This window comes from Nomascus leucogenys, chromosome 3, assembly GCF_006542625.1.
Source record: "Nomascus leucogenys isolate Asia chromosome 3, Asia_NLE_v1, whole genome shotgun sequence".
NCBI lineage: Eukaryota > Metazoa > Chordata > Mammalia > Primates > Hylobatidae > Nomascus > Nomascus leucogenys.
The window spans coordinates 6,471,352-6,496,439 of record NC_044383.1 but is presented as its reverse complement, the minus strand read 5'-3'; the positions used below and the strand labels follow the sequence as shown (position 1 = coordinate 6,496,439).

The following is a 25,088-nucleotide window of genomic DNA, read 5'->3' as shown; positions in this document are numbered from 1 at the left end:
GGCACCCAAGTAGTCAGTGGAAGAGCCTTGGTTCTAACCCAGGTCCTTGTGCCCCAGCCTTATGCTCCAAGGCCTTGGGGGAGTGGCGAGGCCACTTCTTTCCTTTGGCTTTGAGTTCCTGCTGTATACACGACAAGCTGCTGGGGTTTCCCCTCTTGCAGAGCTTAGGTTTGTGTTGAGGTTTGAGATTAGTTTGCAAGAAGCAGCTAGGGCGTGGCAGCCTGTGAGTATCACGTGAATTAGGCAGAGGTATGATGTGAGCGGAGGGTGCTGGTGGAATGGGGGTGGCTGTGGGCACAGGTGTGTCCTGGACCAAGGCATGGAGGGCATGGCGGGGGCCAGCCTAGTGGGCTGCAGTGTGCCCCAGACCCTCTAGGGCTCCATGCATACATTACCCTGAGGCCCACGGAGGAAACAGGGTGAGGACAGGGTTCTGGAATCCACAGAGGACTCGTCTCAAAATCACGCTCCCGTCTTTTAACAAGCTCGTTCTCTCTAATTAATAAATTATACTAGGACAGAGCGATAGCTCCTGTAGCATTTTAATTTTCAAAATCCTTGTTTTTCTTGTCAGTTTTAAGTACTCACTATAGACAAGATGCTATCACCCAACATACCAGGGCACATTTGCATAATAAATGAAGTCTCCGTGGCCACAGCTTGTGGGATTTTGGAAACATGTTGAGCATCGCAAGTTCGATGCCAATGAAAGCCTGGATGTCAGCCACTGACCATGGCCTTTGGGGCCTCCCCAGCCAGCCCTGCATGCAGATACCTGGGGCAGAAACAGATAGAAGGAGCTGAGGCCACATTGGTCCCCGCTTGCTACCCTGAAGAGGAGGCTAGCAAAGGGAACAAGTGATGGGATTTCTCACCTGGGATCTGTCCTTGGGATTGGAAAGTTTGGTGTCGATAGGTTAACATAATACCTTTCCAGCAACCTGTCAGCAACTCCAGGTGCACCAGACCGTGTGGTCCACAGAGCGGGGCAGACTTGCAGCTCTCAGGCCCAGCTGGCCAGGAGCTGAGTTTTCCCTGATTGTAGTGGGCTTGTTGGGTGGGGCGGCCTAGGGAATGGGCAGCTCTACCCACACTCCAGAACACATAACCCTTACTGTGGTTCCTAAGGTTCTGTAAACTTGTCATATAAACCATCCACCTCATGATGGCTGCTAGTGAGCAGGCAGTAAACAGCAGTCCATCTCTCGGACGTGAAGATGCACAATGTTAATAAAAGGTGCACTTACTGTACTACTTACTGGTAGGGTCAGTAGAAGCCATCTGCTGACCATTATGGTCACACGTCCTTCTGAACCCTGGCTGTTTTCATGGAGGCATGTCTTTTTTGTTTTCATTGTTTCCAAGTCCACCCAAACTTAGGAGGAACTCTTCTGTTCTTTGCCATTTGAATATTAAAATATTTTATGTGCTCTGGTGCCCTTTTACAGAGTTATTTTTTTAGAATCCTAGGGTACATATGTTTTACTTCTGTTTCTTCCTGTGTTTTTTGGCTGGTTGATTATTCATGGAACCATTTAATTTACCAGGATGTATTGAGCACAACCAGGAAGGCAAAGGCAATAAGCCACATTGTCTTGGGTAGTGGGATCTGAGGGTAAATATTTTGAGCCGCTGACTCAAGGCGGGTGGATGTGTCATTCTCCCTCTCTGATCTCTGTCCTTTCATCTATAAAGAGAAAGCTCGGAATCTGTAATTGTAGAAATAGTTTCCAGCTCTGGTCCTCTGTTTCTGTGCTGTACTGGGATTCCAACTTGAGGAATTTCTGGCAGATCCATTTCTTCAGTCCATGTTCCTCATCTGTCCTGGCTCATCAGTCCTTCCCCGCCTTTGGCTCTCTGCCTATCACCAGCCACACTGGTCTTCTGTCCCCAGATGTGCCACACTGGTCCTCTTGAGGGCCTCTGCGCTAGGTCCCCCTCTTCCTGCAGCACTGACATCTTGGCTTATGTGCTGTCCAGCTTCTCAGAGAGATGTCTTCTGACTAATAAATTGGATTGTCCCCGTTGTCACTGTGACCCCTTAAGAAACCACAATGTTTTGTTTTCTTTATCATCTGAAAGCTCATTTGTTTGTTGACTGTCTCCCAAAGTGGCACAAATATGGATTGAGTACCTGTTGGGCACCAGGCACTATTTCATGTACTGGGAAATGGCAGTAAAACAAAAGGTCACTTACATTCCAGGGTCCAGTGGATGAAACCAACAATAAATAGCAACAATATCAACAAGATTCTCTGTCTATCTCTATCTCTGTCTCTGTCTCTATCTCTATCTCTGTCTCTGTATCTCTGTCTCTGTCTCTCTCTGTCACACACACACACACATAAACACACGTCTGGTAGTGATAAGAATTATCATGAAGACTAAATCAGGTGAGAGGAAAGAGGGTGATTGGGTGACTAATGGGCTATTTTAGACAAGATGTGGTCACTTTGGAGATGGTGACATTTTGGCAGAAACTTGAATGAAGTGAGTGAGCCCCACATGCAGATACCTGGGGGATGAACTTTCTCGCCAAAGGCAGGACAATTTCACATTGAGGTCGTTAGTCCATTGGTAATTCACGTGATGGATATTGCGAGGCAGGAATTGATTTTAGTTTTCTGTGTTGACGCGCAGTTTCCTTGGTGGAATGGTCTGCCCCTTCCCAGCCTCTGTCGTTTACTGTGGCCCCTTGTTTCCAGGCCCTGTTTATTTCCGCTGGTCTGGGTGTCTTAGGTTAAAAGCACATGGTCTTTCTTATTGTCACTTTACAGTTATTCCCACTTTCTAGTGTTGCGGGCTTTCCTCTGCCTTCTTCAAGACCGTGCTGCTCTTCTTGGCCCTTTATCCTGGAATCCGTTTTCACGTTCCAGGAAAAATCTCTTCTGTGAGATTTTGATTAGAATGGCTTTGAATTTACAGATTAATTTGAGAACAACTGATCCCTTTATGCTAGGAGTCTTCTTACTTGTAAACATGGTCCATTTTTCCATATGTTTATTAGATTGACTTTAATACCTGTTCGTATAATTTTGTAATTGTTTTCATAAAGGTAGCCTTTGTAGCTTCTTATAATGTTATTTTGTCATGATAATTGAAGGCAATCATCAATTTTGTTTTTTGTTTTTTGTTTTACAGCTAAGGATAAATCTGAGAAAATATTTGCACTAGCATTTGTCAAGCTGATGAGATACGATGGTACCACCCTGCGAGACGGAGAGCATGATCTTATCGTCTATAAGGTATCTGGTTGCACTGGTGCAATATTGTTGCTATAAACAGTTTCAGTCTTTTCTGGGCCTCCTGACCTGAACCGACATTTCCCGTCATTGTGAGGAAGCTGCTATCTAGCTACATTTAATTATGTAAATGAACATTTCCGATGACCACCCCTTTTGTTGTTCCTAACGGGAAAAGATGATATATAATATAACAATAGGTACCATATAAAAATGCCATGAACATGAATTATGCTGCAGGAATAAGGGAAATCATTAAAATGTGTATTTAATATGATAAAAAGCAATTATGATGGTTACAAGGATTGGGGATAACAAAGGATGGCAAAAATGGTGTGTTGCTATTTGTGAATTGCCTTTGACATATGGCATGACTAAACCCACAGGCCGAAGCGAAGAAGCTGGAAGACGCAGCCACGTACTTGAGTCTGCCCTCCACGAAGGCGGAGTTGGAAGAAAAGGGCCACTCGGCCACGGGCAAGAGCATGCAGAGCCTTGGGAGCTGCACCATTAGCAAGGACTCCTTCCAGATCTCCACGCTTGTGTGCTCCACCAAACTGACCCAGAACGGTGCGTTCGAGAGGAGAAACACATTCACCCCAGGAGCTCTGCCTCAGTCCTGTCTTTTCCATGCTCCTTTCTGTGTGGAGGTGTCCTCCGTAGGTGCATGAACGTCACCCGTAAGGCATTCATTGCATCGGGCTGTGATGATCTATCAATGCATAGAAGGCGGTATTTGTTCATTTGTTGTCATTTAAAATTCACACTTCTACTCTGGTCTGAGGGTTATTCTTTTTTTTTCTTCTTTCAGACAAGGTCTCATTCTCGCTCTGTTGCCCAGGCTGGAGTGCAGTGGTGTGATCTCAACTCACTCCACCCTTGTCCTCCTAGGCTCAGGCGATCCTCCCACCTCAGCTTCCCATGTAGCTGGGACCACAGGTGTGTAGCATCATGCTTGGCTGATTTTATTTTTATTTTTTATAGAGATGAGGTCTCACTTTATTGCCCAGGCTATTCCCAAACTCCTGGGCTCAAGCAAACCTCCCGCCTTGGTCTCCCAAAGTGATAGGATTACAGGCACGAGCCACTGTGCCCAGCTGTATTACTCTTAAAGGGAGATAAAGCAATGGATTTACTTCTTAAAATGATTTTTGGCGAAAGGAAGATAGCGTGGCATAAAGGAAAGTGCACAAGATTTGGAGTCAGACCAAAGACCTGGAATCGGACCATAGCCCTGTGTTAACCCTGGCGATGCCCTTGAACAACGGTCTTCTGCACGTTTCTGAGTCTTATCTTCCTTGTCTGTTGATATGGGAATAGTGCCTGCCTCAGAGGGCTTAGTGAGGGTTACATGAACAGCGGGCTGGGAGCTCACCTCCCTCTTTATGTCTTCCCCATTCTCAGCTACTCTCTGAGATAATTACCAGTTATCTTTATTTTATTTTATTTTATTTATTTTTATTTTTATTTTTGAGACGGAGTCTTGCTGTGTCCCCCAGGCTGGAGTGCAGTTTATTTTTAAAAGCTGGTTTGGATGATACTTTCTAGCCCTCCTTGTGTTGTGGGATAAGGCACCCCCTGCTGATTCCCACACCCCAAAGCTCAGCCTTAATGTGGCAGATCGCTCATCCATCAGCTGGTGCCATGCCCTTGTGCGGGGGTCGGCTGATACTTTGAGTGCCTGCACCACCACCGCTTTGAGTGCCTGCACCACCACTGCTTGCACCCTCTCCAGTGACATTGCTGTCCAGCCAGGGGTACTTCTTATTCAGAGCACACTGATGTTGTTGCTGTCACTCCGTTTGGAAGAGGCAGAAATCCTACATTTAAAAATTGCATCTTCCAAATGCAGCCGTATCACAGCTGTGCAGAGTGACTTTATGCTCTCTTGAAACAGAGCTTGAAAATCCAATTTTTTCCTCTTAACTGCCTGATAATGGATTTTGATTATTAATATCTGTTGCTGTCATGAATTGTGTCTCTGGGGGATTGTCCGTAAATCATGGCAGTAGTTTTGGATTTGCCCAAGGGACAGTCATCGTTTGGACTTTAATAGGATAAACACAGGACAAAAGTAAAGCCATTGTCTGGAAGTCAGGACATTGTAGTGGAGCGTGCACCGAGTGTGCTGTGTGTTTGGGCATGTGAGCCCTGGGTCAAATGCTTTTGGATCTTTCCATTTCTGCACTTTGCACTCTTGTTCTGGGCTACACTTTCCCACTGTGGGTCTGCTGAGTAAACTGTTTGGTGTGGGAGCAGTAAGTCTCTCAAGTGCCTTAAGCCTATTGGGATAATTTTATATTCCATTTGCATACATGTCTTGAACCATTTATGAAGGGTCCTTGCTTGTGGTTGTGTAGTGGTCTCCATGAGGAAATGCAAAGCCATACCTGGGGGTGGGATCTATGTAGCTGTGCAGTGGGGAAGGGAGAGAATGCACAGGGAGCCTGCTAGGGTGTGCCCAGGGAACATGTTCATGCTGCTGATAAAGACATACCTGAGACTGGGCAATTTACAAAAGAGAGAGGTTTAATGGACTTACAGTTCCATGTGCCTGGGGATGCTTCACAATTGTGGTGGAAGGCAAGGAGGAGCAAGTCATGTCTTACGTGGATGGCAGCAGGCAGAGAGAGCGAGCTTGTGCAGGGAACTCCTCTTTTTAAAACCATCACATCTCGTGAGTCTTATTCACTGTCACGAGAACAGCACAGGAAAGACCTGCCCCCGTGATTCAATTACCTCCCACCAGGTCCCTCCCACAGCATGTGGGAATTCAAGATAAGATCTGGATGTGGACACAGCCAAACCATATCATGTGGTCAGCAGTGCGGGGTTCAACTTGGGACTTGGTTATGGAAAGGATACTCCCCTGTGACATGTTAGTCTCTGGATGTGGCCTTGATAGCTCCACTCGCCTGACAGATGACAGCATCCACAGCCTAATTTAACCCAAAGGTGACATTTCCAGGTGGGCCACACTTTAGCATTTCAGTAGGTGCCATGTGTTGCAGAGCTCATGGTGCAGGAAGCCATCATCTCATACTTGGGTCATGTTCCAAAAGCATGCTTGGAAGTCATTACTTGGAACTTGCTCATCCTTCCCCCATTCAAAGCAATGCTCTGAGCTGCGGTTAGGTGATGAGGCCCATCCACAGAATCCTTCTTAACCCTTATGACCCTGGAGAAGGAGACTGTGGACCAGGACATCCCCCCAGGGGGTGGGGTCAGTGGCGATCCCTCCTTTCATCTTCAAGCTCCTTAAGTCGCACCAGCTGCAGAGTAATCCCCTCCCCAGAGTGAGGGAGAGGGCACCCTGCTCTCAGCAGCAGCTGTTGCCGGGCAACAAGGAAATTCCAATGTGATGCCACTCACCAGGACTGATGGGAAGTCTGCCTTTCATTTCTCACCAGCCACAGTTCCCCTTCTCGGGATTGTGGCATGTCAGGTGTGTACAAGATGGAGCTGCCCCAAATGGCATCTAAGCATCGACTCCCACATTCTCATTTGAGGGAATCATTTTTCTGAAACCATGATTTGTTCCTGCGAAGCTCTATTACTTTAGGGAAACGCAGTGGCTGAATTATTCATTGAGGTTTGTATTAAACTTCTCTGTCCTCAGCATTATGCTAGATGCTGTGGGGGATATGAAAGAAGTATAAGATGTGATTCCTCTTCTCATTAACTGACTATATAATTAGAAAGGAGTCATGAATATGGGCCGTGAGTCCCAGTAATAAGGGCCTAGGGTGGGACTCATCTGCCTTGAGCAGCCTCATGGGGGCTGGACAAGCCCTGTTTTCTTCCAACACTCCCTTTGCTCCAAGGTGTTTTACTACTCATCAGCCCAGTTGGACTTTGTCTCAAACTTACAATACAGCATGCCACCAACTCTGAATGAAGGGATCCAGATTATTACTGTCTGTTAAGGAAATACTGGTAATTCTTGTGAGATAGAAATCTCCCTTAACCCTAGGACCAAGAGTGTGTCTGGGCAGGATGGAGCCTTTTCCATTACTTCACTTTCACTTAGAAATGAAGACATGTTGGCCAGGTGCAGTGGTTCACACCTGTAATCCCAGCACTTTGGGAGGCTGAGGCATGAGGTTCACATGAGCCCAGGAGGTTAAGACCAGCTTGGGCAACATGGCGAGTCCCTATCTCTACTAAAAATTAGCTGTGCCTGGTGGCATGCGCCTGTAGCCCCAGCAACTTGGGAGGCTGTGGTGGGAGGATCGCTTGAGCCTGGGAGTTAGAGGCTGCATTGAGCCATGGTTGTGCTTCTGCACTCCAGCCTGGATGACAGAGTGAGACCCTGTCTCAAAAAAAGAAAAAAAAAAAAGTAGATTGCTCAATTCGTCATCCTCTCCTGGGATGACTGCTGCCATTTGTGCTTTGGACTAGGCATTCTGCTAAGTGCTTTCTACAGGTCATGTCAGTTAATTCTTACAGCCACCTTGTGAATCAGGCAACACTGTACCCATGGTTCAGATGAGAACACTGAGGTGAAGTTACTTCCCCAGGCCAAGTGGTTGCTGTGTGCTGGTGGTTAAGCCCACACTTGGGCATCTTCCACAGGACCTTTGGGTGCTTCTTTTTTGTCTCCCTATTTTTAACTCTTCCCTTTGTCAGCTATACTTGTTTTGGAGCTTATTGCATTCATGCCTTTTGTACAGTTTGATGCTGAAGTTATAATGGATGTCTGTATTTCCTGAATTTCTACCTATAGTCACAATTAGAGTTTTTGGTTTTTTTTCTTCTTCATTGTTAACTAGGGTTTTGTTTTTTGATTCTTTCTTTTATGGAGACAGCTTCTGTAGCTGAAGTTGATTTTCAAGCATAACGGTAAATTAGATGTACTTTGTTAATGGTATTTTTTCAAGTAATGGGATGTTAATATAACTTCAGGAGAAAATTGGGTAGGCTTATGTACTTTCCTAGAGAGCTTTTGGATCCTGTCTTCTAACCTTAAAGAATATCTTGGGCCAGGCATGGTGGCTCACACCTGTAATCCCAGCACTTTGGGAGGCTGAGGCAGGTGGATCACCTGAGATCAGGAGTTCGAGACCAGCCTGGCCAACATGGTGAAATCCTGTTTCCACTAAAACTACAAAAAAAATTAGCTGGATGTGGTGGTGGGCGCCTGTAATCTTAGCTACTTGGGAGGCTGAGGCAGGAGAATCTCTTGAACCCAGGAGGCGGAGGTTGCAGTGAGCTGAGTTTGCACCATTGCACTCCAGCCTGGGCAGCAAGAGCGAAACTCCGTCTCAAGGAAAAAAAAAAAAAAAAAAAAGAATATCTTGATGCCTTAAACAAAAACATTTCTGGACACTGTCTTCTTCCACATTGAATCTTTAAAAACCAGTATATTCATTCCTTACTTTTTCTATAAAAAATGCAACAAACCAAAACACAACCATAAGAACCACAAACTTCTGTGGAAATCCAGACATGGTGAGGGCTGGAAGCTTATTCAGTGCAGGCGTGAACCTCAGTGCGGGCGTGGTCTCAGTTGTCAAGAGCTACTGTAGCTGCGGGGACTCCTAACCTTGCAGGCTCAGTACTTTAATTTGTGTTAGTTATTTTATTTATATTATCTATAAAAAAGATAGCAGCTTGTTCTTGAGCAGGAAAAACAAACCATTTGGTATCCAGTGCCTGGGCAGCACTTTCTGGGTGAGCAGGCGTCTTCAGGCCTTGTGGTGCTCTGAAACTGCCTTCTTGTAGAATGGAAAGACAAGTTCTTTTTCAGTTCCCCAAATGCATTTTTAAAGCTTCTACACAGAAATCATTTCATGGTAAATGTCATTGGGAATAATGAATTCAAACGTACTAGGTGTTAAGTATGTTGCTACAAAGGAATGGAATATATAGCAGGTGAATCTTTTAAAATAGGGTTGATTTCTCTGTTCACAAAATTTTATAGAGAACCTCACGTAATGCATGATTCACAGAGACAGAACAGAGTTCTTGCTTGTGAAGAGCTGATTGTCATTTTCTGTTTCCAGTGGACCTTCTGGGGCTCTTGAAGTGGCGCTCCAACACCAGCCTGCTGCAGCAGAACTTGAGGCAGCTGATGAAAGTTGATGGTGGTGAAGTAGTGAAGGTAACGTGGAGCCCAAAGGGACTTTTTGGGTCTTTTTTTTTTTTAATGTATATTAACAGAAGTAGGCAGTGACTCCAAAGGTAGTATAGCATTGTGGTTATACTCTCTTTAAAAAATAGTGACATACGGACCAGGCATGGTGGCTCACGCCTGTAATCTCAGCACTTTGGGAGGCCGAGGTGGGCGGATCACCTGAGGTCAGGAGTTCGAGACCAGCCTGACCAACATGGAGAAACCCCGTCTCTACTAAAAATACAAAATTAGCCGGGCGTGGTGGCGCATGCCTGTAATCCCAGCTACTCGGGAGGCTGAGGCAGGAGAATCGCTTGAACCTGGGAGGTGGAGGTTGCAGTGAGTTGAGATCGCACCGTTGCACTCCAGCCTGGGCAACAGGAGCAAAACTCCGTCTCCAAAAAACAAAACAAAAAAATAGTGACATACACCTCTAGGTGCACAGAGTGCTTCTTGGCTTCTGGTTTGGGGTGACTGTCTGGGTTAGCCGTGAAGGGGACTGGCTTTGCAGTCAACCTCATCGGGGGTTCTGTGTCCTCTTCCTATAGGTCCTTGCTGCAGGACTCACAACGTTCGGTGGCCTCTTTAAGCCTCTCTTTCCCCTGCCGTGAGAAGTGGGGTAACAGTAGTGCCTTCTGCAGGGTCGTTGTGGAGCCTCAGGTCTTTTTACTGTTGTCGTGATCCTTGTTACTGCCATCAGCATTCGTACTAGCCCTGGCTTATGACTCCCTGAGATCCTCCTTAAGTGACCAGGAGAGGTCTGTGGTGTGGTAGAAAGATCACGACACTGAGAGACTTGTCTGGGCCGTTTTCTTCCCATGGGACGCTCTGCAGCAGTGTCGGGTGTAATTATTTATTCAGACCCTTGTGGCCTCAGCATTTTTATCTATGAGATAGGGCAGTCAGATTACATGGCCTGAGGTCCCTGGGAGCACTCAGCTTCTGGAATTCTTTGTTCTGTAATTGTTTGTGGTTCTGATATTTTCTGCAGTATTAGGCTCTTCTCTGCTCTCAGATACCCCACAATTTGCTGGGGCAACTTTTCCTTGTACGTGAGGAAGTGAATTTCCATTTTTAGTTGGTTCTGTTTTTGGCTATGGAATGATAAGGGGGTCACTGGCATGTGGCGTTCTGTAAGCATAGACTCTCCAGCAAGGTCTATGTGTTGCTGCCTCAGTTCCTCACCCTCTAGGAGAGGTGATTGCAGAAAGAGACGACCTTATCTCTGTAAAAATTAATTACTTAAAATGGCCTTAATTAACCAGCAATGTGCTTCACTTCAGTATCAGTTAATTTGGTCGCCCCAGTTTCCTGAATCATATAACCCTTCAGACGTATCCTCGCAAATCTTAAGATTTTAATCATCTTCTTAGTCCTGGTCTTCTCCCAATGGCTTGGACAATGTTAATTGCATTTTAGACTTCCCTGCGTTCTGTAAATTCCCTAATTCAGATGGAAACTAGGTGAATGCATGAACGTAGTTGAGAAAAATCCAGTTAATGAAATTTTGTCCTCTTTCATTTTGAAGTCCCTGTATCATATTAGGAACGAGTTGTATTTCTGTTGACCGGTTGCCACAGTTACCTGGAAGAATGTAGAATGATCTTGTCCCGTCATTCTCCCCCATTCCCCTTATCTCATAGATTCTCACGTTTGATTATTCATCCCTGGATGTGGCCTTTACACCTTTCCCTTCTTCCTGCGCATGCTGGTACCACGCAAGCCTGGGTGACCTGTCCAGCCCTTACCTACCTTGCCTAACTTTGTGCTTTTTCTCTGCTGGCGTGTCTGACATGCACCGTGAGCCTAGAGAGCGGAATTGACTTGAGGCCACGGGGCTGTTAATGGCCAGCCAGGACTTGAGGAATTCCCGCCTGCATGGGGCTCCTTTTGCTGATAGGGATGCTGATAGATTGTGGGTTTGGTTCCATTTATTCAGGACGTCCCTTCTGCATATTGATGACTGATAGGAGAGAGATGGCATTGCTTGATAGATTGAGGAAGGTATTTGTGTATTTAGCAAAAGATGCACTGTCCCATTAGATGGAAAATGGAAATGGTGACTTTGGTCCCCTTGAACATGGTCTTAGAGAGAGGATGGGGTGCGAGATGAAGCCCTTTCATGGCTCCGTGTGAAGCCCTCCTTCGGGTGCTCACCCCTGCCCCACTGCAGCTCCGCAGCCCAATACGTGCAGTTCCATCTCCCTGTGGTTCTGTTTCTGTGCCACTGACCATGTCATGTGTCTGGGTGGGACCAGGTGGTCTACTTTAGGGACTTTGCGTGAACCGTGACAAGCCAGGTCCTGCCACCTGGGAGCCTGTTGGCAGGAGAACATTCGGCTGTTAGCAGATGGCATCAAGTTTTGACCTTCGCAAAGAATCTACATTCTAAAAATGATGGGAAATGGTACAAAAGTAACAAAGTGGTGCAGATCCACATAGTTAGGAGTTGATTAATCCCTCGACATCCAGACCAGCATGGCTTTTGGTCAGGTTGGTTTTGTTTGCCACTGTTTGCATGTGACATTTTCTGGTATAAAGTAGGTGGTGGCTGGCACAGCCAAGCATGGAGAGGATTTTACTCCTGAAAGGGTCTCCGATCTCATGCTGGGCATGCTGGGCATCCTCTCTCCTGAAGGAGACGGGCGAGGCTCTTGCTGCTGCTGTGGTTCCACAGCCCTCCTTTGCGAGCAGGAGTCTGTGGTTTGCTTCTTTAGTGTTGGGGCTATAGCAGTTTGAGATCGTCCATGCCATCCCGAAGGCCCCCTGGGTGTTGGGAAGAGGCTGCACAGTCCAGGAGGAATCTGAACCAAACGCCTGACTCAGCCTTTCCTCTGATGTCCTTGCTATGTGATCACCTCACCCATTTATTTTTATTTTTCTTTAAATTACAGTTTCATTGAGATATAATTCACATACCAAAAAATTCATCCTTTTACTCAGAAGTTTTTAGTGTCTTCACAGAGTTGTACAACTATTACCATTGTCTAATATCAGAACACTTTCATCATCCCAAAAGAAACCACATAGCTATTAGTAGTCACTTCCTCCTCTCCCTGTAACCACTAATCTGCTTCCTGTCTCGATGAATTTACCCGTTCTGGATATTTTATGTAAATTGAATCATACCCCCTGTGGCCTTTTGTGTCTGGCTTCTCTCACTTAGCATCGTGTCTTCAAGGTTTATCCGTGCTGTAGTGACTATCAGTGCTTCATGCCATTTTTTGTTTTGAGATGAAGTTTTGCTCTTGTTGGCCAGGCTGGAGTGCAATGGCACAATCTCAGGATCTTGGCTCACCACAACCTCCACCTGCCAGGTTCAACTGATTCTCCTGCCTCAGCCTCCTGAGTAGCTGGGATTACAGGTGTGCGCCACCACACCCGGCTAATTTTGTATTTTTAGTAGAGATGGGGGTTTCTCCATGTTGGTCAAGCTGGTCTTGAACTCCCGACCTCAGGTGATCCGGCCTCCTCAGCCTCCCAAAGTGCTGAGATTACAGGTGTGAGCCACTGCACCTGGCCTGCTTTTATGCCTTTTTATGGCCGATAACATTCCATCACATGGATAGACTGCAGATTGTCTTTCCATTCATTAGTTGACACACATTTGTATTGATTCTGTTTTTTTGGAGATGATGAATAATATTTGTGTACAAGTTACTTTGTGAACATATGTTTCCTTTCTTTTGGAGATATGGCTAGGAATGAAACTGTTGACTCATGGTAAATCTGTGTTTAACTTTTTGAGGAATTGTCAAACTGTTTTTCATAGCAATTGCACAATTATACATTTCTACCAGCAGTGTACAAGGTCTCCAATTTCTCTGTGTTCTTGCCCACTTCTTATTATTCATCTTAAATTGTAGCCTGGATAGTGGGTGTGAAGTGATATCTCATGACGGTTTCCCTTTGTATATCCCTAATGAGTAATCGTGATAGATCAGTACTTCATCATGTTTATGGCCAGTATTTTGTTGTGTGGCATTCTGCCTCTTTTTGACCTTCTCTTCTAATATGGATCATCACTTCCAACACAGTGATCTTCAGTCCGTCTTACATTTCCTGCAGGGGAGGATGGGGTGGGACTTGAAGCTGACTTGTAGTGTGACATGCCTTTGAAGTCTCTTCCTAATTACATGTATGATGCTTTGTCCTTCTTTGCGGTAGTATTTATTTGGTAAATTTTAGTCAACTGTAACTGTAATTTCGATGTTGTTGTTGAATGAAGTAAGCACCTTCTAGTCTCAAAACTGGGATACTGCTGTGTATTCCAGTTTCAGAATCACGATCCTCTTCCATGCCTGGGCACCCTGGTTGGTAGAAGGTCCTTCCCTCCACTCAGCTGGGTCCTGTCCCTGTGTGGTTTCTGCCCATCCACTAGCTGAAGTCCTGTACCCAGTGTGTAGAATGAGTCAGATGCATCTTCCTAGAGTTGCCATTCAGCGCTTTGTCACCAGCCTTATGAAAACCGGGAAGAGGGTTGGAAAGGCCCCCTGGGGGAAGCAGTAGGCCCTCTCCTTGCTTTGACCCTCTCCATTTAACTCTGGTGGCATTTCTTTGTTCTGAATTCACTCATCCAAAATTTTTGTCTTGTGCATCTAGTGGCTGAAAAAGATCCTGAGTGGCTTTATAGGTAGTGCAGGGGGCAAGGTGGGTATTTGGAGTACTGCAGAGATGATAGTTATTCCAGTGTGTGGGGGGAGTCTGGTGGGTTCACATTGTCAACCGACCTTCTGTGTCTATGCAGTTTCTTCAGGACACGTTGGATGCCCTCTTCAACATCATGATGGAGAACTCGGAGAGTGAGACTTTTGACACGTTAGTCTTTGATGCTCTGGTAAGAGAGCTTTCCTTCTCATGTGCTTGGATAACACAGCGTTCTTTCATGCTGCAGCCTCTGAGGCTGGAGTCGGGGGCTGCTTCGTCACAGTGACCTTGAATGCATTTTTAGTTGTAAATCCAATGAAAGATGAATTGAGGTGGCAGACTTTTTTTTCTTTTCTTTCTTTCTTTTTTTTTAATGTAAAACTATAGTTAGGCAAATGTCATTTCTAGGGTAAGAAGAGGTAAACTAGCCACCAATTTCTATCTGAAAATGTTATGGTTCATATCCTAACACAGGGGTGCAAACGGTTCTGATGAAGATTATGAAATGGCTTACATTATGTTGCTAATGAAAACATTATTGATTAATTGACAGGTATTTATCATTGGACTGATTGCTGATAGAAAATTTCAGCATTTTAATCCTGTTTTGGAAACTTACATTAAGAAACACTTTAGTGCAACGTTAGCCTACACGTAAGTTCCTACTTTGTTTTCAAACCAATACTTCTTTTTTTGGTATTTGTGTTATTTAGAGTCTTTTTCATGTACTTTTGTCTGTGACTGTGTATTTACCCCTGCTCAAAACTCTGAGTTTACTGCTATAATTTTTAGTATTGTTTCCCTCTTAACATACCTAAAAACCTTGTTGAAAGAGATACGTGATAAATCATCATAATATTCTGGAATAAATTCTTGTTCTCCTGCACACCTTCCGTTTATCTTTGAAATCTTCACTTTATGTTCAGTGAAACTGAGCTATGGATGCGGAGTGTCTGACACCGCGGCTTCCTTGCGAGCCTTTGATGAATGGATAAATGCATGTGTTCCTGTGTTAAGGAGATTGGTTGTTTAGTGTGAATTAGATGCAGTTTTGTACTTTGCAATGTATCTCCTTGCTCTTTAAAGAGCACCTTCCCTTTTCTTTGACAAGCTTCAGCTGTTACTGTCTTGGATTCCTTCTGTCCACCCCTCTGCCCGTCTGTGCCCCAGAGGTCTAGGAAGACACCAGAGGCTGTGCATGGTGCCTGGGCCAGCTTAGCGGCGTGCATGGTATTGAAGAGCAGAGCCCTGGAGTCTGGAGTCAGGCTGCCTGGGCTTGATGTGCAGCTCTGTCCCTCACAAGCTCTGTGATCTTGGGCAAGTTGCTTAACCTCTCTGTACCTCAGCCTTCTTGTCTGTAATCAGAGCATGATTGTAGGCTTGTGTGGAAATTTTAATAAGTTATTACATGTAGAGTGCTTGGACTAATCCCTGGCGCTTAGAAAGCACTAAGCAATTATTGGGTTTCATTATTATTAGATTTATTATGATAACTTACTAGCTCTTTCATGGTGGAATTTATTGGCATTTATTCAAACTTTTTATTGTATGAGTTACAGCAAAACATAAAGATTTACATAATTTCTTTAAGAACATCCCGCTTAGAATCAGTAGAAAGGATTCTTTTTAGTGTGAGTAAATTTAGTTAAAACTCCCTTCTGTGTCTTCAACATACTTTGCAAAATACCTGTTTTTCCTCCCTGTGTGCAGTCTTGAACTCAGGTCAGAGGACTCTGGCCTCCTGAAGCCAGCTGTTAATATACCCTGGTCCTGTGCCTGGATTCTTTCATGTCTGCCTCGTGTGTGTGTTTACTGTAAGGTGGTGCGTGGAGCTCCAGGAAGGCTAAGAGCTGTGAGGTCCTCAAGCCTGCGGAACAAGCTGTGACTAGTTCTTTGCACTTGCTTGCTAATAAACGTTTGTTTAAAACATTTTGTTCGCTGAGTGGAGATGGCTGGTGTGTGGGCATGTCGAGTAGTTCCTTACAGACCGTGGGGAGGGTGCATTGCAGGGCACTTTTCCTGGCTCTTGTGACCAAAACAGGAGCCTGTGGGGTTTGCGGAAGTGGCTTGCGGACTGCAGCAAACGTAGCACGGCCTCCACATGTGCTCATTTTCAAAATTCTGCCTTTTGATTGAAATGTGGCCAAACAGCTCTTCTCAGATTAGGCTCTGTGCTTGAATTTCAGAAGATGAGAGGCATGAATCAGCTTAGCACACCGCAGCCACATCTCTTCATTGGCGCCAGCCTTTCCATGCTGTGCTGTTGGGGAAAGAGTGATGCAGCCGTTCTCATAGGTGGAGAAAGAAAAATGGGAGACTTTGACGAGTTTCCTAATGAGACAAACAAAAAGTACCATTTTTTCTTTATGCTGTGATGGGACTGAGATAAGAATAGTATCCTCATGGCTGGGCGGAGTGGCTCATGCCTGTAATCCCAGCAGTTTGGAAGGCCGAGGCGGGTGGATCCCATGAGGCCAGGAATTGGAGACCAGTCTGGCCAACACGGCGAAACCCCGTCTCTACTAAAAATGCAAAAATTAGCTGGGCGTGGTGGCACGCGCCTGTAGTCCCAGCTATTCGGGAGGCTGAGGCAGGAGAATCACTTGAACTCGGGAGGCGGAGGTTGCAGTGAGCCGAGATGGCGCCATTGCACTCCAGCCTGGGTGACAGATCGACTCTGTCTCAAAAAAAAAAAAAAAAAAAAAGGATCCTGTCATTCAATCTATGGAATCTGCTGAAAAAGAAGTTTTTATTGTGGAAAATAAGTATTGTTAGCATGTTTTGGTAACCTGGCAACCTCAGGTGGTTCCTCAGCGGCCTGAATTTGCATGTCTCCACCTTGAAATTCCCAAGGAGTCAGTGGTGATTCAGACAGCTCTGAGCACATCATGGAAGGTCGCCTCTGCATTGGTGATATGCTTACAGTATTCTCTGGGCCAGGCGAAATTCCAGTCCTGAGTATTATCCCAGAGCGTCCTTGTCCTCTTCTCCTCTAGAAGGCTTTGGTAGGTACAGGCTTACTTTAGACTCTTGTCCATGTAGCCTCTCTCCTTTGGTAAATGTTGAGATCTTTAGCCCTTCTTCCCAACAACACCAAGAGAAGGAATGAAAGATTTTGGCAACGGGCAGTCCTTTTCAGCACGCTGAGCCGTGTCTGCGGCTCCCCTGCGTGTGTAGTTCGTGGATGCTGGAGCCCCACTGGACTGACCAGCACTGGTCCAAGTGAGAAGGAAGGGAGGCATCGGCTTTGGGGTCTGCTCTTCCATAAAACCAGCATGACTGGGCTCCTTTTTGTCCACCCTACGGAGCTGCTGCAGGCTCCTCACTGGCAACTGATGCTCCATCTGCTCCGCGCCCTCTAGCCTGTGCCAAGGGGTTGCTTTTTTCACAGGTATAAGATGGCCTGGCAGATTTTTTATTTATTTTCTTTTTGCTGTCTAATTCCAGGTTAAGATTCATTTGCTGGTTCTAAGTTCTTCTTTTATTTGTTTTCTTTCTTTTTGCTGTCTAATTCCAGGTTAAGATACATTTGTTGGTTCTAAGTCCTTCTCTTTGCAAATCATTATTATTTTTATTTCTTTTTTTAATTGGTTTGAAGAACTCCCAAAATGTGTTCTATATTCCCTGGGATATTAATAGATGTATTAAGAGGTGTGTGGTCCAGTAAGTTTGGGAAAATAAGTGAAACTGAGTGAAGCAGGCTTCATGCCAGGGCGTTGCATGCTGTCCTGTGCAGTGAGCACCACCTGCAGAGGCCTATACGGCAAGGTGCATTTTCCAGCCAATGGAGATGGACACTGTAGCAGGAGGATCTGCAGACCTTGCCTCTTCAGAACAGCAAGCAGGAGTGTGACTCTGAGAGCATCAGGGCTCCCTACTAGAGCTCTGGCACCTGATCAGTGTTAGAAATGGCTTCACATCAACTCAGTCTCCCAAAAAGCTTTCCAGGCCATGCGTGGTGGCTCACACCTGTAATCCTTGCACTTTGGGAGGCCGAGGTGGGTGGATCATTTGAGGTCAGGAGTTCGATACCAGCCTGGCCAACATGGTGAAACCCCATCCCTACTAAAAAAATAAAAAAAAAAAAAGTTAGCCTTGTGTGGTGGCAGGTGCCTGTAATCACAGCTACTCGGAAGGCTGAGGTAGGAGAATTGCTTGAACCTGTGAGGCAGAGGTTGCAGTGAGCCGAGAGCACGACACCGCACTCCAACCTGGGCAGAGCGACACTACGTCTCAAAAAAAAAAAGATTTTCGTTGTGATGTATTGGTAAAATAGTTACTCTTAGCTCATCCATAATTGCAGTGAAGGTTGCTCTTCTGAGTGTCTTATTCCATAACCTGAGTGAGCAGTCTGGCCTTTACTGGCTCACAACTGAACCAGACATGCTGTCAGTACCCCAGCAGATTGCTTTTATGAACATAAAAATCTTTCATGTGGCTCTTAAAAAGCCTCAGTGAATCTTGTTGAATGAGTAAGATGTTGGTGACTGGAGAAGTTTGGGTGGTGGATATTCTTCCTGGTGTTTTACTGGCTGCACACATGGTGCTAGTTTTTGGAGAGTTGTAGTGCACCTCAATACATTAAAAAATGAAAGTGCATTGTTGTTAATTTAGTTGTTCTTTTATTATGTGTAAGCTATTGCTTGAGGGTCATCCTTATGAACAAGGATTATTATTTGATGAGCCAGTAATGGTTGAAAGTGTGGAAGTGTGGATGGAATTAAAAATGGCAGATCTTCAGTACTGCCTCTATCATTTAAAAATAACACATGCTCAACGGATAAAAAATATTAAAGAAATCTCACATTACCCAAATGTTACAGTGCAGACGATAAAAGTTCGCTTGTATGTAATGCTACATATTGGAGATATCTACTGTGCCAGCATTTATTTTGTATGTTTATATTAACCTTGTTATTAAGATTACGACTAGTATGCCTGCATATTTTACAAAACAGCATTGTTATTTTTGCTTGCTTAAATTTTAAAAACTTTTAAAAATTGTTATAATTTGCATACAACAAAATACTCATTTTAATTTTGTTTGGACAGTTTTTGTATACCCTTGGAACTACTGCCCAAAACAAGACATAAAACATTGCCATTCCCCAGAAACATCCCTATTAGCCTATCTGAGCCCATCGCACTCCCAGACAAGCAGCCACTCTCTGGTTTCTGTTAGGAATGTGTTTTGCCTGTTCTTAAACTTTATACCAGTGGGGTCATGCACTCGTTTTGTGGCTAGCTTCTTCCCTTCCACATAATTCTCTTGAGATTCATGCATGTTGCTTTGTGCATCATTAAATATTTGATTTTGCTCCTCTCTATTTCTGAGCAGTCTTTTATTGTATGAATATTTCATGATTTGTTTAGGCATTTTCTTGTTGATGGATACATGAATTGTTTCTAGTTTTTGGCTATTCCGAATAAGGCTGCGATGAATATTCTTGTCCAAGTCTTTGGTGAAGTCTGTTTTTGTTTCCCTTGGATAAGCACCCAGTGGTAGAATTGCCGGGCTAAAGGATACGTGTATAGTTTTCTTTGTAAGATATTGCCAGACAGTTCTCCAAAAGGATTGTATCATATTGCATTCCCAACAGCAATCTGTGAATGTTCCTTTTGCTCTGTATCCTCATCAACATTTAGTATTGTCTGACTTTGTAGCTATTGTACTGGGGGCAAAATTATATCTCTTGGTGATTTTAATTTGCAGTTACTGGATAACTGATGATACTGAGTACCTGTTTATTTTTTTTGATTTGCCATTTGTGAAATGTCTGTTCAAATCTCTTTTTCATTTTGTATTTTGTTGTCTCTTTATTATTGATGTGTATAGTATGTGTGTGTATGTGTTTGTGTGTTTACACACATAAATATATGTATTTTTTTGGTCAAACATGATTTTTGAACATTTTCTTCCTGCCTCTGTTTATCCTTTTCTTAATGGTGTCTTTCAATGAGCAGAAATCTTTAATTTTGTTGAAGCCTAAGTCATCATTTAAAAAAACAGATAAGGATTTTCATTTTGTGGCTAAACAATCTTTGCCTAGCCAAAGTCTTAACAATGCCTGCATTATCTAATGTCACAGCACTAGCCTCATGTGGCTATTTAAATAAAATTAAATTAAACATTTACTTCCACAGTTGTGCCAGGTGTGTTTCAAGTGCGAGCCAGGTTGGACAGCTCAGAAACAGGTTTCAATCACTGCAGAAAGTTCTGTTGGGCACCACTGTTTCAGAAGCTTTATGCTTTATGCTTTTGACAGAATTCAACATCTGTTTACGATAAAACCTCTTGGCAAACTAGGAATAGACGGAAAGTTCCTTGATCTGATAAAGCCCATCTAAGAAAAGTCATAGCTAACGTTATACATAATGCTGGAACATGGAAAGCTTTTCCTGTAAGTTCAGGAACAAATGTGGATGTCTCTTCTCACCACATCTGTTTATTTTTGTGCTGGAAGTAGTAAAGCAAGAAGAAATAATTGCAGGTATAACAATTGGAAAGAAAAACTGTATTTTCACAGTTGATTTTGTATATAAAAAACCCTCCTGAATCTATTTTATAATTTATTTTAAAATAAAGCAAACATAAAAGGAAACTTCAATTGTATATATACACATAATTGAGAGAGGGAATTAAAAGTACAGTAGAATTCCAGTATGGTACAGTACAGTACACTTTATGGTATTGTCAAAAAGTTATAGGCCGGGCATGGTGGCTCACGCCTGTAATCCTAGCACTTTGGGAGGGAGGCCGAGGCGGGTGGATCATTTGAGTTCAGGAGTTTGAGACCAGCCTGACCAACATGGTGAAACCCCATCTCTACTGAAAATACAAAAATTAGCCAAGCGTGGTGGTGGGCACCTGTAATTCCAGGTACTCGGGAGGCTGAGGCAGGAGAATCTCGTGAACTTGGGAGGGAGAGGTTGCAATGAGCCAAGATCGTGCTACTGCATGCCAGCCTGAGCGATAGAGTGAGACTCTGTCTCAAAAATAAATAAATAAAATAATGAGTAATAAATTTACTGGTAGATGACTGAAAATTGCAAAATTTGCTAAGAGAAATATAAAAAGTAAATAATTTGATAATATATACCATGTTCATGTATTGAAAAATAAAATATTGCGTGAATGTTTATTTCAAATTATAGTTTGAACACAGTCACAGTGAAAATTCTGTATGCTTTTATGAAAAAATGGACTAGCTAATTTGAAAATTTATACTTTCAGAAAGCCTAAAATACCAAAATAATAGAAGATCAAAATTTCAAGATTTATTATTAAACATCAGTAACCAAGATAGTATGGTATTGGCATAAGGACAGACAAAAAAATCAGAAGGAGAGAATATAAAATACAGAAGAGATTCACAATAGACCTTTGATTTTGTAACTGCTGTTTTCTTTTGACAGCATAATGACAAAACTGGCCTTTTTTTTTTTTTTTAACTATAGTGATAAGGGAGTGCCCACCTAGTGTATTGAACTGCTGTGCAGTATTTCATTGTAGGGATGTATTACCATTTATTGAACCGGCTGTCAAAGGTTGGGCATTTGCATTGTTTATGTGTTTTTACTAGTTAGATCATGCAGCAGTGAATATCATTTGATTCATTTGTAATTGTTTCTGTAGGACAGTTACTAGAGTTGGAATTCCTGGTGTCAAAGGATTTGAATATCCTTAATTATAATAGATATTTCCAACAGATATTATAATACATATTGCCATTTTACCCTCTCAAAAATTTTATGCCCCGCCGGGTGCAGTGGCTCATGCCTGTAATCCCAGCACTTGGGGAGGCTGAGGTGGGTGGATCACGAGGTCAGGAGTTCGAGACCAGCCTGGCCAATATGGTGAAACCCTGTCTCTACTAAAAATACAAAAATTAGCTGGGCGTGGTGGTGCGTGCCTGTAGCTGCGCGGGAGGCTGAGGCAGGAGAATCGCTGGAACCTGGGAGGTGGAGGTTGCAGTGACCTGAGATCCTGCCACTGTACTCCAGCCTGGGCAACAGAGCAAGACTGTGTCTAAAAAAAAAAAAAAAAAAGTTTTATGCCCATTTATCCAACAGCAGTGTTATGATACCCCAAAGTTTGTACTAGGCAGAAATTTTATTTATGTTAATTTTCATGTATTTATTAATGAAGTTGATTAATTTCATGTATTTCTAGATTTTTAAAAATTAACCTTCTCACATTCCCTAAAACTTTGAGTAGATCTATTATCATTTGAGCTTCTTGTTATTTGTTTGAATTACAGTAAAGTAAAAATCGTTTAATACATTTCCCTTCATCTTTAGCAAGGAATTAAAAAAACCTATCTATGAATTAAACACTGAAAATATTTATGAAGCCATGAATTAATATTAAGCTCCTAATATATAGTTTATTTATACCAACTGTCTGTAATTACTTCTGTAGTAGGATGAAAAATTTACAAATAATTTTAATCAATTTTTGTGTATTCCAAAGTGTGTAAACTTTTTTTTATCATGGAAAAGGTTTTAAATGTTTTCATATTAGGATGTTACTTGATTTTAGATCCCAATTTATAAATAAATAGACTAAGAGTATAGTAGTCATTGTGTTTTTAAAACTAAATGCTTCTGGGGAATCTTATTAGGAAATGTCAATATTTTAAAATCTTCATGTGTCCACTGATAATATTCTTACTGTTCTTATATATTGTTTATACTCTTTTCTATAAGGATTTTTACAATATTAATTAAAAATTTAAGACTGCTTCCTATTTGAAAGACCATTTGTAAAATTTTGATTTTCAGTGTAAGAACTCTAGTTTTAGAAAATCAACTAAAATGAGTAAAAGTGTCTGAGATGCTTTCCAATAACAAATACTGTTTCATGCCTTTAAAAAAATTGTTGTGAAATACACAAAATATAAAATTTACCTAATCATTTTATTTTATTTTATTATTTTTTGAGACAAGGTTTCACTCTTGTCGTCCAGGCTGGAGTGCAGTAGCATGATCTTGGCTCACTGCAGCCTCTGCTTCCTGGACTCAGGTGATTCTCCTGCGTCAGTCTCTCGAGTAGCTAGGACTACAGCCATATGCCACCCTACCGGGTAATTTTTGTATTTTTTCTAGAGGCAGGGTTTCACTATGTTGTCCAGGCTGGTCTCAAACTCCTGAGTTGAAGTGATTCACCTGCCTTGGCCTCCCAAAGTGCTGGGATTCCAGGTGTGAGCAACTGCACCAGGCCCCTACCTAATAGTTTTAAAGTGCAATGTTGAGAAAATCATCACCACTATCCGTCAGAGAATATTTTTGGTGTCATGCCTTTTTGAAAAAATTTTTTGTGTCTCTGTTTGTGTAATGAAAATCTCTTCGATTTTATTGTTTAACCTTGGGGAAGCTAGTGTTTTACCTGTGGAAGTCCTGGTTTCCTCATCCATTAAATAGGATAATACTGCCTCATAGTGTTGCTGTGAAGGCTAAATTAGATAATGCATTTCACCTGCTTAGAACAACATCTGCACTTATAAAGTGCTTATTAAATGCTCAGCCTATGCACTCAGAGATATTTTATCAGGCACATTTACTGATTAGAAAATCAGCAAATCAGTTTTACAGGCCGGGCGTGGTGGCTTACGCCTATAATCCTAACACTTTGGGAGGCCAAGGGCAGGGTGGATTGCCTGAGCTCAGGAGTTCGAGACCAGCCTGGGCAAATGGTGATATCCTGTCTCTACTAAAATACAAAAAATTAGCCGGGCGAGGCAGTGTGCGCCTATAATTCTAGCTACTTGGGAGGCTGAGGCAGGAGAATCCCTTGAACCCGGAAGGCAGAGGGTGCAGTGAGCCGAGATTGCACCATTGCACTCCAGCCTGGGTGACAGGGTGAAACTGTCACATACAAAAAAAAAGAGAAAGAAAACGTTTTACAGATATTCATATACTGATAGATGGAAACCAAATAAAAGTAACCTACTTGTATATTTCCTTAGCAGTTAAGATTTGAGATATTGTCCTTTCCTGAGCTTATTTGTGCGCGTTTGCATTGTGAATAGGAAGTTGACAAAAGTGTTGAAGAACTACGTGGACAGTGCTGAGAAGCCGGGAGTAAACGAGCAGCTGTACAAAGCCATGAAAGCGCTAGAGTCCATCTTCAAGTTCATCGTGCGCTCCAGGATCCTGTTCAATCAGTGCGTACCTATCCCCTGCACGGGCTCTCAGAGGACTGGCAGGAGATCCTTCACTTCTTTCCTTCCCCTTCTCTCGTCCCCTTCTTCTTTCCTTTCTTCTTCCCCCTTTTCCCCCCTTGCTTTCTAGGCTGAGAGAGCACTGTCGATCCTGGGGTGAGCTGCCCACTCTTTCCTTACCCGCCTGGGTCCCTGCCGGTGCTGAGGCGGGAGCCCTGTTCCTGGTCTGAGATGTGTGCCTGTGAGTCAAGCCTTGGCTCCTGAAAGCATTGGCGATGGCGCAGGTGCAATCCTGGGCGTCTATCGAGGGCTCAGAAGCCCTTTTCAGGATATCTTTATATGGCAAAAAGTCCCAAAAGAACAACAACAAAAAAATAGGCCGGGTGCAGTGGCTCACGCCTGTAATCCCAGCTACTCGGGAGGCTGAGGCAGGAGAATGGCGTGAACCCGGGAGGCGGAGCTTGCAGTGAGCCGAGATCCTGCCACTGCACTCCAGCCTGGGTGACACAGCGAGAGTCCCTCTCAAAAACAAAATAAATAAATAAAAATAAAACAACAATGAAAAGGCAAAACGAAGTGAAATTGCCTCACTTGGGCAGACTCTGGGATTTCCTCCTTCTCTTTTCCTCAGTACAGTGATGTTTCATTTCGGGAGAAGTCTTCCTACCTAGGGTGTTTCCATGAGGAAAAGATACTCAGGCGCTTTAGCCTAGTGACAGTTTTCACACACTGTGTGGATGAACTTATGAATGATTTTTGAGCTTTAAAGTAAATCGAAGGGTCAAAGGGGAACAAAAAGAATATAAATATATTTATTACCATTAAACTGTATACTTAAAAATGGTAAAGATGGTGAATTATGTATATGTATATTTTACCTCAATAAAATAAATAAATTGGGGTATTATGGCTTGATTATAG

The 25,088-nt window shown here is 43.4% G+C and overlaps 1 protein-coding gene across 2 annotated transcripts in view; it reads left to right on the top strand.

The window, feature by feature from the left end:
• DOCK1 (dedicator of cytokinesis 1) overlaps positions 1-25,088 on the top strand; it is a 544,856-nt gene that overhangs the window by 123,134 nt on the left and 396,634 nt on the right. For both annotated transcript variants that reach the window (XM_012505804.2, XM_003280960.2), the window contains exons 17-22: positions 3,142-3,245; positions 3,629-3,812; positions 9,248-9,345; positions 14,105-14,194; positions 14,558-14,658; positions 24,036-24,170. In XM_012505804.2, the coding sequence (XP_012361258.1) occupies positions 3,142-3,245; positions 3,629-3,812; positions 9,248-9,345; positions 14,105-14,194; positions 14,558-14,658; positions 24,036-24,170 (712 nt within the window). The remainder of the gene's footprint in view (positions 1-3,141; positions 3,246-3,628; positions 3,813-9,247; positions 9,346-14,104; positions 14,195-14,557; positions 14,659-24,035; positions 24,171-25,088) is intronic.